The following is a 25333-nucleotide window of genomic DNA, read 5'->3' on the forward strand; positions in this document are numbered from 1 at the left end:
ACCCTTAAGGTTGGCGGGTGGGCCAGGAGCCCAGGCGGGAAAAAACATGAAACCTCATCCACGGGCAGGATGAGGTTTCATGTAAGCTGTAAAAAATTTTAATAAAGGTTTTGTAAAAATTATGGACAAACTCATGTGACATTGTCACATAAGGGGACATGTTAGGGAAATTGGCCTCAGGGAGATGAGTGCACTCGTTTGTGCGCATGCGCGAAAGAGCGTACTCTCGATTTTGGGATTCCCCGCCAGCCCGCACAGGGAGCGGATAGCGCTTCCATGCGGACGTCATGCTGGGTGGGCCTTAATTGGTCCGCCCATATAAAATGGCGGCACACATACGATCGGGGGCGCCGATCGGAAGCGCGCCTGCACGCGCCCCCCCTTTAACTTCTGCCCCAACGGGGGGAAAATTCAGCCCCAGGAATTTAAAAGCACTTGATATCCTTCACTATTAATTTAAATTTTCAGATAGCAAAATAAATGACTATGATTGGATTAAGATATATGCTAAAATAAAGATAAAAAAACCTTTTTAAAAAGAAAAACTTAAAAAAAAATCTTTTTTTTACCATTGTGGAGAAATTTGACATTGCACAACTGTAAAATTAACTTTTCAGGGCCAGTGAAGGTGTTTAGCAGTAATGATGACGTTAGAATGTTGCCACAAATCTGGTTACACCCCATTCTACAAGGTGTAACTATTTTGAGGATTCTTACAGGTAGACTAAAAGGGTTGAAATTCTTGTTAATTCAGTTGATTTCATGATTACAGTTTTGGAGTGCCTCAACAGTGCATCCTCTGAAGAAGCATAGGCACACTGACAGCAACTTCTGGATACCATGTTACTCTGCAAATGAACAGACTCCTGGGGCAGGATCTTCCGGTTGGCGAGTGGGGGCGGGGCCTGCTCGCCGACGCGTAAAATGACACGGGATGACACCGGGTGGAACCTCCGACGTCACCCCGCGTCATTTCCATCTTCAGGTTAGCGGGGGCGCAGCCAAGTCAGCTGCGCACCCGCCGACCTGTCAACAGCCTATTGAGGCCTTTGAAAAACTAATTAAGGTCGTTAATGGATCTGCCCGTCCAACCTTAAGGTTGGGGGGCAGGCCGGGAACCCTGGCAGGCTTTGGAAAAAGCATGAAACCTCATCCACGGGCGGGATGAGGTTTCATGAGGGTATTTAAATTTTTATTAAAGGTTTCAGTAAAAGTTATGGACATGTACCAACTCATGTGACAGTGTCACATGGGGGTATACGTCAGGGAAATTTTTTTATCATTTGTATTACAAATTTTAATTCTGAGCCGACCTCCCTGAGGCAGCACAGCCTCAGGCGGATCTGTGTGCTCTTACGCGCGCATGTGCGAAAAAGCACACTCCTGGCCGAAGGAATTCTCCCTGCCCGCACAGGGAGCGCATAGCGCTCCTGAGCGGACGTCACGCTGGGCGGGCCTTAATTGGCCTGCCCACGTAAAATGGCAGTGCGTCCCCGATTCGGGGCGCCGATTGGAGGCGTGCCCGTTCCCACACGTTGGCGTGGGGGGGGGAGGAATTTTTCCCCTGAAGTTGCTGTTATTTTTTTTCTGGAAGTAATGACTGAAAACGCTGACAGTTTCATCATCATTACTACTCGAAAATCCAAGTCTTTATATCTTTCTAACTGGATGCTTCTTTAAGGAAACACATATCACATAGAATTACACAAAACCTACAGCACAGAAGATTGTACTTATGCTCAGCTGGTGTGTCCTGATGTTTATTCTGCACGTGTACCACCTTCCAGTCTAATGACCTCTTCCCACCCTCCACCCATATTCCTTTATTTCCTTCCTCCTCATGCATGGATCAAGCCTTCCCTTAAATGTTTTGGCGCTGCCTGCTTCAATTCCATGTGACAGCAAGTTCCACATTCTTAGCACTCATTGTAAAGGAGTTCCCAAATTCTTCAATTGTTCTGTTAGTAAATATCTTTTATTTATAGCCCCTATGAAAGGTCACCAAAAGTGAAAACAGTCTCTCCATGTCACTCTGAAATAAAAACAGGAAGTGCTGGAAATATGTAGCATGTCAGGGCTGTAGAGTGGAAAATAAAGTTAATGTGTCAGGTTGATGAGACTTCATTAAAATTTGAAAAAGTGAGAATTGTAAGAGCTTTATAGCAAGTACAGAGGCAGGGAAAGGGGAAGGGAAGGAAATAATAAAATATCTGCAATAAAGTGGAAGGTAGGAGAGATTAAATGGCAAAAGAGATGATGGTGCAATGAAAAATTGAATAGTAATAGGACAAGTAAAGAAACAAGATATTGGTCTAGAGGAGGTGTAAATGGCAACAGGAGAGTCATTACCAACAGCTGCTGCTGAAAAAATGGGTGCAGTGGTTATGATCTGAAATTGTAGTACTCAATCTAGTCCAGAAGGGTATGAAGTGTCTAATCAAACAATGAGTTGTTGTTTCTTGAGCATCTGTTGAGTTTCATTAGAACAGTGTAGGAGGCCAAGTCAGAGTCAGGAGGGATGGAGAATTAAAATGGCAGGTGACCGCAAGATCATGGACATGCTTGAGGACTGAACGGAGATGTGGAGTGATCACCCAAATTGTGTATGGTCTTTGCAGTGCAGAAGAGACAGCGTTGCAAACAGCAACTAAAGTATATTAAAATGAAAGAAGTACAAGTAAATTACTGTTTCACCTTGAAATCATTTTATAGCCTTTCATCATGTCTCTTCTTGGTCTTCTGTTTTGCAGAGTTGACCTTGTCAAAATTTGCTGCTACTGTTAGCAATTTATGTCTCTGTGTTCTGAGATCTCTTTGCTCCTGTACCCAGTTGGTTTCTTGTCTTCAAAGGAAAATGTGGCTTCCTTATTTGTCTGATAACCACCTCATACTTTCCTCTATTGAATTTATTTGTCATTTATCCACCCACTCTGCAAGCGTGTTTACATCTTCATGTGTTTTTTTCTGCAGTCCTGTATCTTATTAGCTACAGTCTCCAAATTGGTATCATTCACAAATTTTCATGCTATACCTCCAATTCCTCAGTCCAAATTATTTATGTATATGGTAAACAACACGATCCTAGTACAGATCCGTGCGGAAACCAGTTCCTATTTCCTACAGGAATGCGGAACTTTCCTTATCTTCTGCCCTCTTTTGTTTTGTAGTCATGTTTCAAGCCATTCTACAGCCTGACTCCACAAGCACTGAGCTATGTCATGAGTCCCTTGCATGTCACATTTATTGAATGTGTTTCTAATAATTTCCTTCCTTTGATGTAATCAAGGTGTGGGAAACATAACACTTGAAAGAGCAGTATACCTAAAATTATTCTTTTTTCTATGGGAGGTACTTAGTACCAGGCTACTTTCTTAAGGTCTAGCTTGAAATTTCTGTGCAGTTACCTGATCAGAGTGAGCTTCAGTTTATCTCAAGCTCAGAGCTAAACTATCCCTTTTGATGTTACTCTCCAGGGTGTTAAATATTATAATGGGCTGTCCGAGACCTTAAGAAAATTGCTTTTGTGTTGGTAGTCAAATTATTCAATGATCATCTAATTTAGAGTGCGTTCTGTAACCTTGACTGTTGTGGTATCCTTTAAAAAATGTTTGAATGCTAATGTGAAGTGCAGCTGATGCCCTGTTAGAGCCATCAGACTTTAAAGGGATGAGAAAGCTTTGGGAGCCTTCATCAAAGGATTATTTTCCTCTGCAGTTAGTTATTATCTCTCAGAATGTGTAAGGTTTCAATAAAAATTCTATTTCAGCTGATTATTGAAATTAAGTAGTGTTTAATGTTGAGCCTGAACCAGAGAGTGGTTGAGCTGAAGAGTAAAGATGCATTTAAGGGGAAACTGCACGATTGAGGGAGAAGGGAATAGATGGCTATGATGGTAGATATAGATGAGAAGAGGAGGAAGCTCATGTGGAGCATAAACAACAGCATGGACTGGTTGGGCTTAGTGGCTTCTCTCTGTGCCATATATCCTATGTAAAGCAGTAAAATTCCAATGGCAGTTATGGATGAAGACTGAAGTGTACCAGACAATGCATCATTATTAGAGAAGGTTTTCGAATATAGATGATCAATATAGTATGTAAATGATTTAAAGGGACTAACATTAAAGACTGCCAATTAGAAATCAGAATATTTAAAGTGACCTTTCTGAAAGGCATTGACTTTCCATCATTTATAGACTATTGCTGAGAACTACAGTGACAGCACATCTCTGCTCCTGTTCAACAGAGCTCCCAATACTATTACATATTTTATGAAGCCAGATACTACTTTGCTTGAAGTATAACAATCTTGCACAAAACTGAAAACCTAAGCAGAATACCATAGTATGAATTGTACTGCATTCTTTTAAAAGATGGGAATCTTGATTTGATTCTTTATTCAATACAATGATCTCAGAAGCTCAGCTCAAACTGAATGCTTCCTTATTCCTTAGATATCAGATGAAAATTAATGCAGAGAAATATGAGGCCACCTATTTTGGGAGGAAGAAGATGGTAAATGGTAAAACTTTAAAAGATGAACAGAAGCAAGAAAAGCTTAGGTGTTTAGATACAAGAATCTTAAAAACAGGTGGGCGAGTTGATTACAAAGGTCTAAAAATGTATATGAAATCATAAGTGTTATCAATGGTGCACTAAGTACAAAAATAAAGGCTGGAGCTATGTAACTCATTGGTTAGACTGCAGTTAAAATAATTTGTTTAGACTTGGAAAGCCTACTTTAGGATGTCAAGGCCATGGAGACAGTACTGAACATATTCACGAAGATGCTACCAGAGATGAGAAGTTGTAGTTCTGAGGGAAGACTACAGAAATTGGGATTTTCATTAGAGTAGAGAAGGTTGAGGAGATTTGATCAAGGGATTCAAACCACTGAAGGATTTTGATAAGGTAAATGAGGAAAACCTGCTTCCATTTGCCGATGAGTCAGTAGCTAGAGGTCATACATTTAAATCTTGCATCTTTGAAAGAATAGAGGCCATTAAGGTTAAAAGAAATTTTTATGCAGAGAATTTTTAGGACATTGACTATACAAGGAAACAATGGTGAAAGCAGAATCCATAATAGTCTTATAAAGCAAAGTGAATAACTATTTGAAAGAAAAACTTTTAGTGTATGGAATAAAATAAAGATCTCTTTCAGAGAGAAAAAAACATTCACAATCTCATTGCTCATATATCATCAGGTCTTCCCACTCTCATGTCAGTTGCATCCCATTCTTTCTCATTAATCCCATTTGTATCCAATGTAAAATAGCATAAATTATAGTTGTTAAAATCTAACCCAATTTGGTTCTGAAAGGTGTCTATTGAGAAGCAATGCAAAAGCGTGGACGGTCATGAACAAGTTATCTGCAAATAAGTGCACATTCGAAACCTACTCTGAACTGAGTTTTCAAAAATTGTTGAACTTTGCAAGATGGTAGGTTTTGATTTATTCATTGCAATGTAACAACTATTGTGGTTTGTACGTGAGTCATACTGCTTAAAAAGACTCTTCATTGCCTTGGTAGAGGAGCTTTCATTTCAAGGGTAAAATGAAACTGAACAGGACGAGCCATATAAATACTGTGGCTACAAAAGCAGGTCAGAGACTGGGAATACTGTGGCAAGTAACTCACCTCCTGACTCCCTGAAGCCTATCTGCCATCTACAAGGCACAAGTCAGGAATGCGATGGTATACTCTTCACTTGCCTGGTTGAGTGCAGCTCCAACAATACTCAAGAAGCTTGACACCGTCCAAGACAAAGCTGCCCGCTTAAGTGGCAACCCATCCACAACCTTAAACATTCACTCTCTCTGCCACTGACGCAGTGTGAAACACCTACAAGCTACACTGCAGCAACTCACCAAGGCTCCTTCAACAGCACCTTCCAAACCTCCAACACCTCAAAAGATAAGGGCAACAGTTGCATGGGAACACCATCACCTGCAAGTTCCCCTCCAAGCCACTCAACATCCTGACTTGAAACTATATCACCATGCCTTCACTGTTGCTGGGTCAAAATCCTGGAACTCCCTCCCTAATAGCATTGTGGGTGTACCTACACCACATGGCCTGCAGCTCACCGCCACCTTCTCAAGGGCAATTAGGGATGGGCAATAAATACCAGCGATGCCCATATCCCGTGAAAGAATGAAAAAAAGGCTTATCATTATAACATATAAGGGTTCATCGTTATTTGGAGTACTTATTGTCAACCTTACTTCAGTGGTAACACACTCACCTCTTGAGTCAGAAGGTTGTGGGTTCAAGTCACACTCAAGAAATTTAGGCTGACACTCCCTTAGTGCTGCAATTTTAGGAAGGATATTAAAATGAAGTCCCACTGTTTGAAGGATAGTACTCCTAACATATTGGCAAACTTTTATCCCTCATCAATATAATTTAAACAGATCATCCAGTCATTTATTTCATTTTGCAGGATTATGCTGCGTGGTGATTAGCTGTCACTTTTCCCCACTATACAACAATGGCCTGGATTTTCATCCAGGCAGGTAGTGGAAGTCAGGAAAATTCTCAGCTTGGCCCACCCACTTCAGGACAAAGTGCCCACAAGGACGGGGTTTTCATTGTAGGAGCAGAGGAGTGGTGGATACAGTCTGCATTCGGGCCAGCTGACCTGGAAGAGAGTTCGAAGGCAGCCACCGGGGTTGCCGGGTGCAAAGGCGGGCTGTTTAAAAGGCCCAGCTCGGTGTCGTGGTATTTTGTTCGATTTAAAATAAAAAACAGAAAGGCCCTCCAGTCCTCACCCATCACATCCTCTAATGCCTCACACTCCTTCATGCCCTGTACCCCTTCATGCCCCACACATTCACCATGCACCATCTATGCCATCCATATTACAAACATTGTGAAATTGACAGAAGAGACCAGAGAGCCAGAGCTGTCAATTAAGCAGTGGTTTCTCGAGGGCTGAGGTGCTTTAGTACTGTAATAGAGTACATAATGAGGCTTAGCTGAGAGCTCAGACAGCCATTCGCCTGTGGCAACACCTGAGTCCCAGGGAAAATATTGCTTGATTGACAGCTCTGGTGCCCTGAACTCTGCTGTCAATTTCACAATGTTTATTTGCACAGGATCAAGAGGTTTCAAATGCTTGCAACTTCTGCTATTGAAACTTTAAAGGATCCGAAAGATTAACACTGTTATTGGGCTTTGTGAATGAGTGACTGGCTTTTTTTAAAAAGCACTTTTTTTTTTACACATCCTACTCTTACTGTAGGGTTCATTGCTTCCAGATAGTGTATAGTGGGTGAATGGGCATGGAAGCATCATATCTTGGCATAGGGGGAATGAGGGTCCACAGGGATTGTTTTTGGGGGTATACCTTGGCATAGGGGGCATGAGAAGGACTTTTTGAACTTATCTTTCAAAAGTCCCCTCATGCAGACTATGGTTCATGACACCTCTGAGGTGCCTCATGACTCTTGGATATTCTGGACCTAGACCATGAAAATTGCAGAGGACTAGGATATATCTGCCCCCACAATGGAGCCAGCCAAGTCGGGAGTGCAGAATGTGGGCTGATTTGGGTCAGAAGCACACACCCTTAAAAGGCACTGCACTCACAAAAATTGGAAATCCTGGGAATGGGTTTGGAAATCATGGAATCTGAATCCGCCTGCCATTTTTAAAGGGCTCCCAAGTCACCCTGACTTAATGAAAATCCAGGCCAATAACTACACTTCAAAAATACTTCATTGGCTGTGCAACATTTTAGTATATTCTGAGGTCATAAATACTGTACTATGCTGCAGTCCTTGATCCCGTGTCCTTCTGTAAAGTATGACTTGTCACTAGGCATTTTACATATTTTTCTATTTATATCCATTCTACTTCACCCAGTCTTGAGAACAATAACATGATTTGATAATGCAATTTAATAATTCTTTTTCTCTAGGATTCTCCTCTGAAGGCTGTACAGATGTTGTGGGTGAACCTCATTATGGATACCTTTGCCTCCTTGGCCCTAGCTACAGAGCCACCCACTGAAGCACTGCTGATGAGGAAACCATATGGCAGGAACAAACCCCTCATTTCACGAACCATGATGAAAAATATTCTGGGCCATGGAATTTACCAGCTTACTGTCATCTTCACTCTACTCTTCGCTGGTATGTTACACATTACCCGTACTTATAACAAATAAAATAGTACTTCTATTTAAATTTTTTTGGGAAAAATTAATTTGTTCTGCTGAAATGTACATCTTCATGGATTCAGATTGTTAGAGCTCTTGTGAAATGCTGTTTCATTCGTAAATGTATATCATTTTGCTTTTAAAAGCTGCTTTGTGTGAGCCTTTATTGAAAAAAAACACAAGCTGAAATGCAATGTTCAATGCCTGTTATCACTGCTGTTATGATTTGTAATGCAGTATACTTGAAAAATTCAGGCTGCCATAAGCTTTCGCTAATAGCCATTCTGAGCCATGTTTTGAGTAGTTCTATTATGATTGTCTTTTGTGCCTGTGCATACTGCCTGGCCACAACAGTATGAGCTGCATTTCAGGTGACTGAGATAAATTTTAAAGACAGCATTATGTTTTAAAACATGTTAAAGGAAGGCATTAACTTCTTGGAAAAAATATTTGGCAGATTTCTTTTATTTGTGAAAAACAAGGACCATGAATCATGTTTGTCACAATGAGGAAAGACTTCCTCTATGCACCATGTATGAACCCACTTAGAATGAATATATATTGGTCCATGATATTCTGTCAAAATAATGGTGAGGTTAATCGTGTTGACTGTTATTTATGAGCAAATGGTACAGCAACTTCAGGATAGGGGCAGATGTGCAGTTAAAATCAAATATCCAAAAATGGCATCTTGCTGCATTAAATGGTGTGAAGTTGCTGTATTTGCACAGTAGATATGAACAAAACGTGCCACAGAAAGTTAAGTATTTTCCATTTCAGCCTAAGCACCCTTTAAACAGTGTGATCAGAGTTAATTCCTGCTCAGCAATCTGACATTGCAAATTAACTATTACAAGTGTGGAGTCTCAGTCCATCAGGTTTTAACTTTTGGTAAAGATTTAATATAAATATAATATAAAATATAAAACAAAATACATTCTGTCTCTTTTCTTCCTATCTCTCAATCCAATCTTTCTTTCCCTTTCTTTATTTCGCTTTCTGTGCTTGATTTGAAACTGAATTCGCCCACTGTAATTTACACTTCCTTCTCAGTCCCTGTGCTGTTAATTTCACAATCGTTCAATCTAATTTGTTAAGGAGATAAATAGTTCTTTTATCCAGGTCACAGATGACCTGTTACCCTTACTGTGACATTATCAGCTCATACTTTCAACAAATTGCCATGCCAGGCATAAAGTGTGAAAGCTTAAACATACAAAGGCAAGTCTAACTAAAGGTAGGCAATGTTAGATGCCTTGTTAAACAATGACAATGTTAGATGCTACAGCAAATTAGGAACCATTACACATTGAGGAAACCTTCTCCAATAAGTACTCATGGAAAAAGCACACACTGACACATGTGCATTGCTGACATTAATATTTCTTCCACTGAGCAGAGGGAACTTCCTCACTAATTACTCAAATAACGGAGAACTTAATAGGCCAGATTTTGCAATAAGAATGATGATGGGGCTAACAGCGCTGTTAGAACAAGGTAAATCAAAGAACAACTGCTGACATTTGCAATGTGCAGTTAAGCACGGATATCTGGAAGTTGCTATCAGAGATATCCTGCTCTCCTACAGGGTGCAACCCTCACTGATAGGTTCAGCACTGAACAGGGTGCAGTTGTGGTACTTATCCACTAATTTCCCAATAAAGATGGCTGAAAACGTTAGGGCTGGTACATTTAGGAGCAAGTGAGCTGTTAACAGCATGAAAAGTGTTAATTACTACTGAGGAACCCCACTTGCCCAGAAAAATTAATTTTTCAAGTACTGAGTCTCTCGCTCAGAAAATAATTGGTGTTGGAGATTTTAAAAATGAATAATTTTATTTCTTCTTTTTCTGCCTATCTTTTTCTTTCTCCCTTAAACTCACTTGTATTTCCCAATCTTTATTTTACTTCATGTTCAGGATTTAAATCTAGTTTATATTTCCTGTTTCTTACTTCCTATTTGAGACACTGCATGTCTCAGCAAGGATTCTCCAATCTAATTGGTTGAAGAACCTTGTCATTTCTCGCCATGCTCACAGATGCAACAGATGTGCTCTAGGTAGGGCTGCATCGGACCAGACAACAGACTAGAGCAAGTCCGTGCTCTTAAGTGCATGGAAACTTTGTGGCCTTTGTCAGAGAAATGGATGGCAAGTCCCATTCCTTCATCACTGACTGTAAAACCTGGGCCAGTGTGTTTAACAGAGAAAATTCTTACAGCATCTGATTACCTTGGTGACATTGTAAAATTGTGTTTCAGATTTGAACACACATGATTGGGTGGTTGTTCAGTGGGTACTTGCACTATGTGGTGTGATTCTAAGTCATGTCATCCATAAAGGTGTTGGGTTCATTCCCTGGACTTTGCTGAACTATCTGCTCTGGGGTAGCGTTGGAGAAGCACACTTATCCTTAACATTTCTTAGCTACAAAAGGAAAAGTATGGTGAATGTTCCTAACCTAATGACTAGCCAGTAACCCTTGCTGGAATCACAGAATATCACAGTGCAGAAGAGGCCCTTCGAGTCTGGACCGACGTGTGAGAAACACCTGACCTACCTACCTAACCCCATTTACCAGCACTTGGCCCATAGCCTTGAATGTTATGACGGGCCAAGTGCTCAGCCAGGTGCTTTTTAAAGGATGCTATATCAGCTAAAGACAGGATCAGGTACTGTAATAATTTCCATGGACCAATAACCTAGCAATACTCATATAAAATAGGTAGTGGCAGACAGTTGATCCAATTTTAACCTTTGACTCCACATTTTTTTGAGAGTTGAGAGCAATATCTGCAAGTATTAAAAACCGACACTCCATAAACTTGAGATTATCCAAAACACTGCTGCCATTGCCCTTAATTGCACCAACGCTTGTTTGCCCACACCCTGTACTCTCTGACCAACATTGGCTCTCAATTAAACAAAACCTCAGTTGTAAAATTCTCACCCTCATTTGCAAATCCCTCCATGACACCTCCCCTCCCTATCTGTGTAATCTCCTCCAACCCCACAACCCTCAGTGATATCTGGCCGTTACAGCATCCGTGATTTTAATCGCTCCACCATTGGTGGCCATTCCTTCAGCTCTGGAATTCCCTTCTTAAACCTCTCCACTTCTCTTCCTCTCTTTCCTCATTTAAGATGCTCCTTAAAACCTATTCTTTGACCAAGCTTTTGACCATCTCCTTAATATCACCTTGCTTGCAGTGATAAATGTTGCTTTATAACATTCCTGTGAAGCACCTTAGGAAGTTTTAAAGCCTTAAGGCACAATATAAATGAAAATTGTTGTTGAGATGGAGACTTAAAAGTCAGCTTTTTATTGGACAAATCTGCTTCATTTTTTCACAATTTTTTTGGCTGCCTTATGCCTATGCAATCAAAATATAATTCAAGAAAGATATATATTATACACACATATAATCATTTACTTTAACTTGGGGAAATAAAAATGACACTATTAGTAATGCTGAAATAAGTAATGAAAATATTTGCTTCTATTGCTCTGAAAATCTAATGCTTGTGTTTCATGATTTGCAACCCTACACAGCGTTGCAGGGAAAGATAATGGGTCTACTATACTGACTATTATTGAAAAGCTAATGAGCACCAACCAGCTTATTAATACTGGAAATATGCCACCGGGATGAATGGAGAGTTAGGGTTCCTTTCATTCCAAAAAAAATCATTAAAAATGACATTGCTCATTTTTTTTCTCTTGCTTCTCAGGGTTTTTCATTTAGCAATGGACATTGTAGTGTAAAATGTATTCCAAATATTTCCATTATGGAATTCTCTGAAGAAATATGTTTGTGTAGCATCTGGAGTGTAAGGAAACAAACTTATTTATAGTACATCCGGAATACTTCGTTTGATATCGGACTTCTCCGTACAAGTTTTACTTGTCTTCAGGATGGCAGAGACTTTGCTCATCCTTGAGATGGGTAAAAGTAAAGAACAAATTAGTGAACCATTAAACTCTGATTGGTATATAACAGCAGTAATAACATGCATTTATATAGCACCTCACACATTGTGCAGTGCCTTGGGACATACTTCAGAGGCATAATCAGTCAAAATTGAAAGCTGAGCCAAAGGAAATGATATTAGGGGAAATGATTAAAAGTAGGGCATTATTCATGTATATTTACTCAAATCAGTAAGTTGTATCAATATTGTGCTGTTGTCTGCTTGTTTTTAGGGGAGACTATTTTTAATATTGACAGTGGTAGAAATGCACCGCTACATGCCCCACCATCTGAACATTACACCATCATCTTTAACACTTTTGTCTTGATGCAACTCTTCAATGAAATCAACGCTCGCAAGATACATGGGGAGAAAAATGTGTTTGACGGCATTTTCAGAAATCCCATCTTCTGCAGTATTGTATTTGGCACTTTTGCAATTCAGGTATTGGAGAAAAGAAATTTCTGATTAATTAACAGCTTCACAATTGTTTTTCTATTAATGGCAAAGTAATGCTTTTGAAAGATACAAATAAAGATTAGTCGCAAACAGTGTTTTACTCTGACTGTCAGTGTTTCATTGAGAAGCAAAAGCAAAACACTGCGGATGCTGGAAATCTGAAACAAAAACAAAAAATGCTGGAAAAACGCAGCAGATCTAGCAGCATCTGTGGAGAAAGAAACAGAGATAACATTTTGAGTCCATATGATCCTTCAGAGGAAGAAGGGTCTGAAGAAAGGTCATAAGGACTCGAAACGTTAACTCTGTTTCTCTTTCCACAGATGCTGCTATACCTGCTGAGTTTTTCCAGCATTTTCTGTTCTTGTTTCATTGAGAAGTGTTCTAATCCTTGAATATGGTACCTCAGTTTGGAAAGCTTTAGCTTGTTATTGAACAGTTCCTTCATCAGGATGGTGCATTGATTCTCAGTCTTGTCCTGCAGCCTGGATAAAATTATATCATTGTGCTGTTCAACCATCCCAGTGACTTTATCCAACCATTATTCTGAAAAATAGTCTTATCTCTGGGCTAGCCACTTTTGGGTTAAAACACTCCTACCAGGGTTCCAGCTGACATTCCAACTCAGTATTGAGAGATTGCAGCATTGCTGTAGGTTCTTTCCTTCAGATTAATGCCCTGAGGCATTTGGGGGTGATAACATGCTAATAAATGCAACTCTTAATATTAATAAATCAGCACGTATTATACCAAGCAACTTGGAAAAAAAAACTTTTTAGTAATATTCCTTCTAGTTTATTCTGAGGTTCCTTCTGTAATGTGATATTTGTTCTGTACATTTAAAGTATTTATTACTTAATCCGACTTGAGGCTCTTTCAGTTCACATTTTTTCCTTCCATAAGTTTTTTCTATGATGATCTCCCCTTGTTCCTCAGCATAAAGCTATAACTCTTGCTGTGGTATGGTGAGGGCTCTGTAGGCCCTTTCTGAAGTGGACATGTCCATGGCTGAGTCTGCACAGTTTTCAGTGTCAGTGGTCATCACACACGAACCTGACCCAATCACATTAACTTCAGTTCCAGTAATGGCTGCTGGAGAGCTATTAGGAACAAAAGTCTTGACTGATTTTCCCAAATTTACCCCCTTCCAATCCTTCCCTTAGTACAAACATGCTGACATCAATTGTAGTAGGCTATTCGGTCCTTCAAGGCTGCTCTGACATTCGATAAGATCATGACTGTTCTGGATGTGGTCTCAACTCCACTTTTCTGTCTACCTTCCAATAACCCTTGACCCCTTTATCCATCAAAAATCTATCTAACTCAGTCTTGAATAAATTCAATGAACCGGCCTCTGCTGTTTTCTGCAGAAGAGAATTCCATAGACCAATGACCCTCTGAGAGAAAAAAAATTCTCCTCATCTCCATCTTTAAAGGGAGACCTCTTATTTTTAAACTGTATCTCCTAGTTCTAGTCTCCTCAACAAGAGAAAACATCTTCCCGGTATCTACCCTATCAGGTCGTCTCCAGGATCATATATGTTTCAATAAGATCACCTCTTCTTCTTCTAAATTCCAGTGGGTATTGGCCCAACCTGTTCAATCTTTCTTCATAAGATAAGTCCTTTATTTCAGGCATGAGTCGAGTGAACCTTCTCTGAACTGCTTCCAACACAATTATATCCTTTTTCAAATAATGAGACCAACACTGTACACAATAGTCCTGGTGTGGTCTCACTAAAGCCCCGTATAGCTGCAGTAAAGGCTCCTTTACTGTGAGGGTGTTGATTAATCCTATCACATTGCACATTCCCAAGTCTAGAATAGCCTGCTCCCTGGTTGGAGCTGGAATGTACTGCTCTATGAAATTGTCTTGAACACACTCTATGAACTCATTTTCCAAGCTACCTTTACCAACCTGATTCGCCCAATCTACATGTTGATTAAAGTCATCAATGATTATTGCAGTACCTTTCTTACACACACCATTTACTACTTCCCGTATACTTTGTCTTACAATGTAACAACGATTAAGGGGCCTATAAACTACACCTGCAAATGACCTCTTAGCTTTCCTATTTCTTACTTCTACCCAAACTGATTCTACATCTTGCTATTTCAAGCTCAGGTCATCTCTCACAACTGTACTAATGTCATCCCTAATTCACAGAGCTACCCACCACCTTTTCCTAGCTTCCTATCCTTCTGAAATGTCAGGTACCCTTCAATATTCAGGGTCCGCCTTGGTCACCTTATAACAATGTCTCTGTAATGGCTATCAAGCCATACATACTTATTTCTATCTGTGCTAACAGTTCATCTATTTTGTAACAAACGCTGCATGCATTCAGATACAAAGGCTTTAACTCTGTCTTTTTACCATTTTTGTAATCTCTGGCCTTATCTGCTGGTGCATTCTCAGGTTTGTATGATCTATCCCTTCCTACCACACTCTGGTTATCATTACTGAAATCATTACCCTTCTCTATTACCTCTTTGTTTCTGTTTAATTTACTACATCTCCCCTCACATGATCCCTTCCCCCCACTATTTATTTGAAAGCCCTCTCTCCTACCCTTGTTATATGACTTGCCAGAACACTAGTCCCAGCACAACTCAGGTAAAGACCATCTCAACAGTACAGCTCCCACTTTCCCCAGTACTGGTGCCACTACCCCAGGAATCAAAACCCAATTCTGCCACACCAGTCTTTAAGCCATGCATTAATTTTTCCAATCTTACCCTACGCCAATTTTCTCATGGTTCAGGTAATAATCCAGAGACTATTTGAGATTTTGCTTTTTAGTTTAGCCCCGAGTTGCTCATACTCCCTAAGCAGAAGCCTTTTCCTACTCCTATCTATGCTGTTGGTACCCACAGGGACCACAATAACTGGATCCACCCCTCCCACTGCAAGTTCCCCTCCAGCTCAGTGCAGATGTACGGAGCCCTGGCAACAGGCAGGCAACTCAGCCGTCTGGTCTTTTGATCAGACAGAGAACTGTGTCTATCCCCCTGACTGTGCTGTCCAGATTGAGAAGAAATTACTGGGACAGTCCAACAATTGAACCAAGAATATTCTTGGTCCATATTGCTTCAGATTTTATGCTTTAATGATAGTGTAAAGGGCAGAGAGGAAGAAGAGTTTCTGAAACATATTCAGGAGAATTGTCTTGATCAGTAAGTTTCCAGCGCAACATGAGGAAGATGACATTGCTGGATCTTGTTCTGAGGAATGAGGCAGGTAAAGTGGAGCAAATGTCAATAGGAGACCATTCGGAGCACCATGATCACAGTATCAGAAGGTTTAGAATAGGTATGAAGTAGAAATCTAGAGTAAAATACTCAGTTAGAGGAGAGCTAATTTCAGCATGTTGAGAGCACTCCTATCCCCAGTAAATTAGAATCAAAGATTGGCAGGAAAACTGTAATTGAACAATGGGCTGCATTTGAAAAGGAAATGGTTTGGGTACAATCGAGGTACATTCCCATGAGGGGGGAAGGGAGGCCAAACAATGTCAGAGCTCCTTGGATGATGAAGGGCATAGAGAATAGGAGGAAACAGAGAAAACGGACTGAATTTTACACTCAGGACGGTGGTTTTGCTCCCTTGTGTAAAAGTCAGATGCAAACTGGCCAAGCAGATCAAACCCACTTCTGCTTGGCTGGCTCTTCCCATAGTCATTAAGCAGCTGACAGCCATTTAGTTGTTTTGGCAGAACATCTGCACCTTGCCAAGAGGAAGGCCTGAGAGAAAGCTGCTGGCCTGCAGCTCTCATGTCCCAGCAGTGCCACCTGGAGTGATAGCCACTGCTGGGGCTGCAATGAGGCTGAGAGGAAGATGTTCAGCATTGGAGCTGGGATGTAAGGTCAGAGTGGGGTCTTGCCTGTGGCAGCCCTTGGTGATGGGATTGGGGTGGGGGTGGGGGGGTGGTCTGGAAAGGGCAAGGCTGGCAGCACCAAGGCTCGCCAGGTTTTACTTGCCAGCCTGATGACCAGACATGGGCCTTTCCCGCCATGTGTAAAATTCCAACTGTGGTGGGAGGAGGAATTTAATTGGCCATTAATTTCCCATTTAAGTGCCTCAACTGGCCCACAGATGAGCAGATGCCTATCATCTCCCCTACTGTTGGTAAAATTGCAGTGAGCAGATAGGTGCCAGGAACAGCACTGCAGGCATAGCACTCCCAATTTTATGGCCCCTCTGACCTGCCATCCTGCCCCTGGAGGGGCCATAAAATTCTGGCCAATGGCAGATGTCAGGTACATAATACAATTGAGAACCAGAATGTAAAATGTTCATAGAGGAAGCGAAAAAGAAAATGAGATGCAAAGAGAGAGTATGAGAAGAGACTGGCAGCTAACAAAAAAGAGAATCCTAAAGTCTTCTATAGGCATATAAACAGTAAATGGATTATAGGAGGGGTGGGGCCAATTTGGAATCATATAGGGGATATATGCATGGAGCAGAGAGCATGGCTGAGACACTAAATGAATACTTTGAATCTGTCTTTACCAAAGAAGAAGATGCTGCTGGATTTATAGTGAAAGAGGAGATAATTGAGATACTCAATGGGCTACAAATTGTTAAAGAGGAAGTATTAGGAAGGCTGGATGTACTTAAAGTTGGTAAGTCATCTAGATGGAATGGGGAAAGCTTTTAGAAACATTAAAGTGGGAGAAAATTAACAGTCAATTGGGCAAGTGTGTATTAATTAAGGAAAGCCAGCATGGATTTGTTATAGGCAAGTCATGTTTAACCAGCAACTGAGTTTTTTGATGAGGTAGCAGAGAAGGTTGATAAGGGTAATGTGGTAGATGTGGTGCACATCGCCTTCCAAAACGTGTCTGGTAAAGTGCTACATTATGGAGTTATCAGCAAAGTTGAAACCCATAGAATAAAAAGGGCAAGAGCAGCATGGATACAAAGTTGGCTGAGTGACAGGAAACAGAGTGTAGTAATGAATGATTGTTTCTCTGACTGGAGGTACATATACCATGGGATTCCCCAGGCTCGGTACTAGAATTGCTGCTTTTCTTGATATGTACAGAACATATTGAGAAAGTGGTTAAAAAGGCATGTGGGGTCCTGAGCTTTATAAACAGGACATGGGGTACAAAATCAAGGAAGCCAAGATGAACTTTATAGAACTGGAGTATCATCTCCAAAACTTGGGCACCACACTGTAGGAACAGTGTGAAGGCTTTAGAGAGGGTGCAGAAGAGATTTACTAGAATGGTTCCAGGGATGAGGAACTCCATGTGGATAGATTGGAGAAGCTGGAGTTGTTGTTCTTAGAGAAGAGAAGGTTGAGAGAAGATTTGATAGAGATGTTCAAAATCATGAGGGGCATAGAAAGAATAGATAGAGAAAACTGTTCCTGTTGACAAATGAATTGAGAACCAGAGATTACCAATTTAAAGTGATTGGCAAAAGAATCAAAGGCAACATGAAGAAAAACTTGTTTACGCAGCGGTTAGGATCTGGAATGCACTGAGTGTGTGGTGGAGGCAGATCCAATTGTGGCTGTCCAAAGGGAATTGGTAAACACCTGAAGAGAGAAAATTTGCAAGGCCATAGGAACAGGCAGGAGAGTTGGATGAGCTAAATTGCTCTTGCTGAGAGACAGCACACACAAGGCTGTGGAGGCCAGGTCATTGAGTGTATTTAAGACTGAGATAGATAGGTTCTTGATTGGTAAAGGGATCAAAGGTTACGGGGAGAAGGCAGGAGAATGGGGTTGAGAAACTTATCAGCCATGATTGAATGGCGGAGCAGACTCGATGGGCCGAATGGCCTAATTTCTGCTCCTATGTCTTATGGACTTATAGCACGGACTCGATAGGCTGCATGAGCTCTTTGTGTGCTGTAGCCATTCTGTGGTTCAAAATATAGGACTCAACTCATGTATAAGAATAATTTAGGAATAAATATCAAAAATTGTGACAGTGCTATTTTAAAAGTCAGGTTCTGATTTTTTTTCTTGTTGTCTCTCCCTATTGCTGCAGATTGTAATTATTCAGTTTGGTGGAAAACCTTTCAGTTGTATTCCTCTGCAAATAGACCAGTGGTTGTGGTGCATCGTTCTGGGAGTGGGAGAGTTGCTATGGGGACAGGTAATGATTTATTCTGAATTCATAAAGAAACGTTGAAAAATATGTAAATCTTTTCCAAAGTCCATGGTTGTAAATGCCATCTATATCCATGCAAAATGGGGACAACACATCTGGTATCTGAATAGTCCCTTCAAAATGTTTTGATACACAACCAGCTTTGAGGCACTTTGAAACAGGTGACATTAAGTATGTGGATACAGCAGTCCTGTAAAAAGATCTAAATAAGAGCTGTTATATATTTTAGTACCACAAAGACCTGTTTAAAACAATCAAACAACTTGGGTGCCAGCAATTATTTCCATTTTCCCTTGAATTAAAAAGCATTTCTTTTTAAACTTGATTGCTGAATGACAGAGAAGTGCCTGGGTTTCTACTACCTAATTTTCATAATGTGCCACCAAAGTGCAGTGTATAAAGTCTGTACAGGTATGAAACTTTAAATTATATGTAGTTTAAATTATATGATTGCTCTCAAAGCAGGCTTGTATAACTGGCCTCAAAATAATTAGTTTACACGAGGATGCAAGTCAGGGACTATAACGTTGAAATTTGCACCTTTGTTGCAAAATTGTGACACTATAAATGAAGAATTACAGAGGATTACTTTTTATCTTGTGATGCTTGGACCCAATTGAGCTGTGCAACAATGTTAAACAATGGCTTGTCTCCAATTACTGTGCTTGAGCATATAAGAAGTTACTGTAGCCTGTTGGAACTCGATTCAAATCTTCCTGTTTGTTTCAAAAAGGCATGTGTTAGCTGTCCAGTAGAATAAGCCGCCTTGCAGAGACTTCCTAAGAAAATGGTGTTGGCCAAATTTTGAGAGACACATTAATTCTTTACCAAACACCAAAGTATGTCGCACCAGCAGCATATACTTCAGGAGAATAAACATAGCAACCGGAAGGCCTCCTGATTCATAATTCCATGAGGATCCGTTTTATAAAAAGAAACCTTTTCAGATCTTACATGGTTATGGTTGTCAACTCTGGTTGGACATATGCCTAGAGTTTTCTCACTAGACTTGCTGTCTCCCACTGCCCTGTCCAATTAAACAGCATGTTTTCCCCCTCAGTAATATGTTTATAGCTAATAAACAATAATGTTCAAAGAAAATGAAGAAAACACACAATTTTTTGATGCCCGTATGATTTTTCTGTTGGGTTGCTCAAAGCAGTGTCCAGGACATTAATGTTTAATTCCTGAGAGACTCCATAATTCTGGAATGTTAGTAACTCTCTACATGACATACTTTACTACTCTTTACAGCTTCTCTGCTCTGAGAGAGGCCAGGCAACTCACCTGGAGTGATCTAATGCCTACTTCTTATGGCTGCCTGCCTTCTGCAGGAAAATGAGACAGGGCATTCAATCAGACACCCCTCATTTCACTTATTTGGCTTTGTTTCCAGGGAGCTTGACTGCTCTGCCCCATCAGGGGACCAGCAGGAAATCAATGGGCATTGTAAAGCGGGTGAAAATTCAGTCTATCAAGCCTTTGTCCTTTCTTCCTGCATTTCGTACTTAGGGACTGAGTGTTCCCCAGATGAAAAGGAAAGGAAAACCAATCCTTTAGATTGTTTGCTGTTTCCTCATTGATAATAGTGGAAATCATCATGTTTGCTTCCCTGGCACGATGAAGTAAAAGAGTTTAACAGCCTATGTCCATTTACCCACTTCTCAGATAATATCCAGCATTCCAACTAATCGACTGAAGTTTCTGAAGGAAGCAGGCCATGGAACTCAGAAGGATGACATCCCAGAAGAGGAACTTAATGAAGATGCTGAAGAAATTGATCATGCGGAGAGAGAACTTAGGCGTGGGCAGATTCTTTGGTTCAGAGGTCTGAACAGGATCCAAACTCAGGTATGCTCAGTGCCATTAGGACTACAAACCTTTGTTTTAAAAAAAACATATTATACAGCCATATTCATCCTCATATTATAATAACCAGGTACCGTGTATCAGGTAGGAGGTTATTTCCTTATTTTGTAGTACATAGGCACGATGGGCCAACTTTCTTCCTCCTTGTACTGCATCATTCTATGTTAAATTGTTGCTTTTTCATACAGTTTTTTTAATGAATAGAACTACTTGTAGAAACAGATTTACACAAGACAGATTAATGTTCCCCTCTCTGTTTTTGTTTTAAATGCCTGTGTAGTGTTGTTCCAGCTGGTAGGAAGAATAGGTTGGTTGCTTCACCTTGTGATATTCCTCTGGGAATCAGTTACCTGCCCTCAGCACCTTCCTCTCATGGATCACCTAAGGTTATGTGAAAGAAGTAATAACGATTTTTAAATCACAAAGGAATAAATGATATGGATTTGGAGAAGTTTGTGAGTTGACCGAGACAAATAAATAAGGGAACATTGCTACATTGGAAACCAACTTCCAGATAAATATAACTAAAGCTACAATGACTCACATTTGTTAATGTTTAGATTAGACAACCATTGAGTTCAGTGATTTGTAAGCATGGAGAATAAGACACCATCTAGTTCAATGAACTGTGACAATATGGAATAGCTGCCATCTGTTTTAGTGATTCGTTAACATTTAGATTAGACACCAGCTAATTCAGTGAATTGTTCACATACAGAATACATCACAATCAGTTGAATGAATTGTTAGTTCATAGAATAAACCATCTAGTTCAGTGAATTGTTAACTTATAGAATAAACTCTGTCCAGTACAGTGACTGGTTAATATATAGAACAAATCAGTATCTATTTAAGTGCTTGTTAACATGTGGAATAGATCACCATCTGGCCCAGTGAATACAGATTTGACGTAAGTATACAAAACTGGGTGAAATCCTGATCCAACAGAGGAATTAAAATAGAAAGAGAGGGCAGGTCCTGACTGAATCAGTAAAATTTTTATGAGTTGAATGGACTGCTCACATTCTTATCTGTTATGTCCTTATATTCTAATTGTCCAACCATTTGGCATTAGTAGAATTCTAGGAGTAAAATACAAATTAAGAATAACTAATGTTGTATGTAAGCAGTACAATGAGCCAGCTGGTTTGTATATTACACTCATGCAATCTTTGATTTGCTGCACCTTCATCTATCTTTATTACTCAGGTGTAATGTCTCTTTATCTTGATCTAGAATGTGCTAAATAATTTTACACATTAATTTGCTTGGTTTTAAGACATTATAAAGGTTATTTTTAAAAAATCCATGTTATACTGTAAAACATTTTATGTTCGTCATTGGCACCTTTCCACCTACAAAAGATGATGAACGTGCAGCAACAATCCATTTCAGGCGTGGTGTCTTCATGTGGTGCACCTTTGCTGATGGCTAAAGAGGCCAATCCTTGAGAAGCAGGTTCTGCCACAAGTGCCGCACATGAAGCTTCCACTTGTCGTTGTGGGCTGTTGTTTTCAGCATTGGCAGCTGTTGCCAGGCTGCAGTAGCCACTGGTCATCATGGTTCATGACAGCCTACAGGAGGTGTCGCCATTTTCCTCTGTCATCAGCTACTGACTCCCAGGTGTGATAATCGATGTCTAGGGTCTTCATATCATGCTTGCAAGCATCCTTGAAGTGGAGATTTGGGCATCCCATTGGTCATTTGACTCTGGCATCCTCCCCATACTAAAAGTCCTTGGGTACGCGGCTGCCTTCGATCCTATGGATGGAACGAATGCACAGATATGACGGACCAAATGGACTCCTTCTGAGCTGTAGCTATTCTATGATTCCATGAAATATAAAAACAGATGGCAAATTTATGTTTTTGGTTATCAGGTTCGCTTTATCCTGTGAACGCTAGCTGCGCCCTTGATATTAACACATTAGTTGGGGCTTAAAACAATTCAGGCAGAGAGACTGATTAACTGAACAAACACTGGTAGTTTATTGGAACTAAGAACAGAGCACTAACACTATGTGTGCTTCTTCAATCACCTCCACTCTAGACTTCCAGTTAGCCAAGAAGCCCCTGCTGTGTAGGGATCTGTCAATACAGATACATGGTCAACTAACTACATTCTCTTAAAGGTACATAGCACTCCATTTTACCACATCCCTCCCCCTTTACTTGTAAGTACAATTGACAAGCATCACAACATCCCAATTATTTTCATGAATAACTATTTACAAGTCAAGTCACTCAGGACACCTTGGACATGTCGAGCATCGTAGCTCAACGGCCTCAGCTGGTTTTTCCGAGACTCCCTTCTCGGGTCAACTGTCCACTGGGCTCTTGAGTGGATGTGGGCAAGTTTGTGTCTTCAGCCCTCTCGGGTTCAAAGGCCCCACCAAATTGTGTGATATTTCTTCCACATGCAGTGCAGACTCAAATGCAAATGATGACGGCATTCCCTCTTGTGGGACTGTCTCTCTTCTCCAGGGATAATCCACGTGTCATCTAATTATTCGGCCATTTACCAACACATTATAGGAGAGAGGTCCTGTTGAGGCACTCACTTTGCCTAATAGCCAATTGGGTCCATCTGCAAAATTCTTCGTGAGAACTGTTTCTCCCACATGAAATTGCTTTCATGATCATGGCCTTCATGTCTAGCCTTCTGGGCCTCTTGGCTGTTCCCCACCCTCCCCCCTAAATTCGACTTGATAAGAGTTAGGTGGGTGCGGAGACTTCTCTTCATTAGTAATTCAGTAGGGGCAATACCGGTGGCCGTGTGTGGTGTTGTCCGTATGCAAACAGGAACCATGACAATCTGGCGTTGATGGAATCCCCGTCCAGCTTTTTCATCCCGGACTTAAAAGTTTGGACCCCGTGCTCAGTCAAACCATTAGAGGCGGAGTGGTAAGGTGAGGTTTTGATATGAGTTATTCTGTTGAGGGTTGTAAACCTGTGGAACTCCCTACTGGTAAATGCAGTCCCATCGTCTGATACGAGACCTCTGATAACCCATGCACTGCAAAAGTCTGTTGCAAACAATCTATGGTGCCAGCAGATGTGGGTGACCGGACTTCATAGACATCCATCCACTTGGAATAGGTGTCTATTAATAAAAGGAACATCGTGCCCAAGGAGGGCCCCACATAGTCAATGTGGAGGCACACCCATGGTGGCCCCGGCCATTCCCAGGGGTGCAATGGAGCTAAGGGGGGGGGGTGGGGGGTAGCTTTTGCACCTGCTGGCATTGAAGACAACTTTTGACTAGGGTTTCAATGTCCACGTCCATCCCTGACCACCACAAATAGTTGTGCGTGAGCATCTTCATCCTACTAATACCAGGGTGAGCGCTATGTAATTCGGCCAGTAATGGTCTTCGCCCTCTTGGTAACTCTTGCTCTCCAGAGCAATATGCTATTCTGGCAGCTAAGCTCATATCTGCAATTGAAATAGGGTTTCATGTCATCAGACTTTGGCTTGCCTGACCATCCATTCAAGACCCGCCCCGGGACGTGAGATAAAAGTGGACCTCGGCTTGTCCACTCACGGATTTGTTTGGCCTGGACTGGGGAGGAATCCAAAACATTTAGTACTAAGGAAAGTTCCTGGGGAGTTTGAACCTTCTCGTTGTTACCTGGCAGGGGGAGGCGGTTCAGCGAGTCAGCATGTGCAATCTGGCTTCCCGATCGGTGAATAAAAGTGTATTCGTAAGCAGCCAATATCAGTGCCAACCTCTGGAAGCGAGCAGGTACGATGGGGGGGTATCACCTTATCCTCTGCAAATAATCTCAGCAGAGTCTTGAGGTAGGATATAATATGAAAGTGGTGACAGTGGAGGTATTAATGGAATTTCCGAACACCAAACACAACAGACAAGCCCTCCTTCTCAATTTGAGAATATCGTTTCCTCTGCAGCACTGAGCGTATGAAATGTACAACCAATGGGACGTTCAGAGCCATCCGCCTTCCGATGTGAAAGTACAGCACCTACTCCATAAGGGGATGCGTCGCAAGTTAAAATCAATTCTTTCTTTGGGTCAAAGTGGACCAGTAGGGCTGATGATCTTAACAATTGCTTTACCTTCAGAAACGCCTCCTGGTACGGAGCTTGCTAAATCCATTTATGGTTTTTTTTTTAAGCAATGCGTATAATGGACCCAGTACGGTCGATAGATTTGGGAGAAATCGTCCATAGTAATTTATCATGCCTAAGAAGGCCTTTAGTTCTGTAGTGTTTCTTGGTGCAGGTACCTCGCAAATAGTCTTGACCTTTTCTTCCACAGGATGCGAGCCCTGTGTGTCGACCTTACGGTCCAAGTAAACTACCTCTTTGGCTTGGAAAAGACATTTTTCTCGCTTCAAGCGCACACCCACTTGTGAGAAGCATTTCAGCACCTCCTCCAAATTAGCTACGTGTTCTTTGTCAGTTTGTCTAGTGACTAAGACATCATCCAGATAAACAATGACGTGGGGCAGTCCCTGAAGTAGATTTTCCATGGTATGCTGGAAAATAGCATATGCCAATGAGACCCCAAAGGGTAGTTGAGTGTATTGATACAATCCTCGATGTGTATTGATGGTCGCAAATTACACCTTCTTCCAACTCTACCTGCTGGTAGGCGTGGCTCATGTTGAGTTTTGAATATGTGATGCCCCCTGCCAATTTTGACTATAATTTGTCAATCTTCAGTATTAAGTGTCTATCAAGTTTGGCCATTCTGTTTACAGTTAACTTATAGTC

At 41.0% G+C, this 25333-nt stretch overlaps 1 protein-coding gene across 13 annotated transcripts in view; it reads left to right on the forward strand.

Moving 5' to 3' along the window:
• atp2b2 (ATPase plasma membrane Ca2+ transporting 2) overlaps positions 1–25333 on the forward strand; it is a 404278-nt gene that overhangs the window by 345418 nt on the left and 33527 nt on the right. For all 13 annotated transcript variants that reach the window (XM_078543393.1, XM_078543387.1, XM_078543389.1 and 10 more), the window contains 4 exons: positions 7925–8138; positions 12368–12579; positions 18604–18711; positions 20395–20577. In XM_078543393.1, coding sequence (XP_078399519.1) covers positions 7925–8138; positions 12368–12579; positions 18604–18711; positions 20395–20577 — 717 coding nt within the window. The remainder of the gene's footprint in view (positions 1–7924; positions 8139–12367; positions 12580–18603; positions 18712–20394; positions 20578–25333) is intronic.

The sequence above is a fragment of the Cetorhinus maximus genome, chromosome 6 (assembly GCF_964194155.1).
Source record: "Cetorhinus maximus chromosome 6, sCetMax3.hap1.1, whole genome shotgun sequence".
Taxonomy (NCBI): Eukaryota; Metazoa; Chordata; class Chondrichthyes; order Lamniformes; family Cetorhinidae; genus Cetorhinus; species Cetorhinus maximus.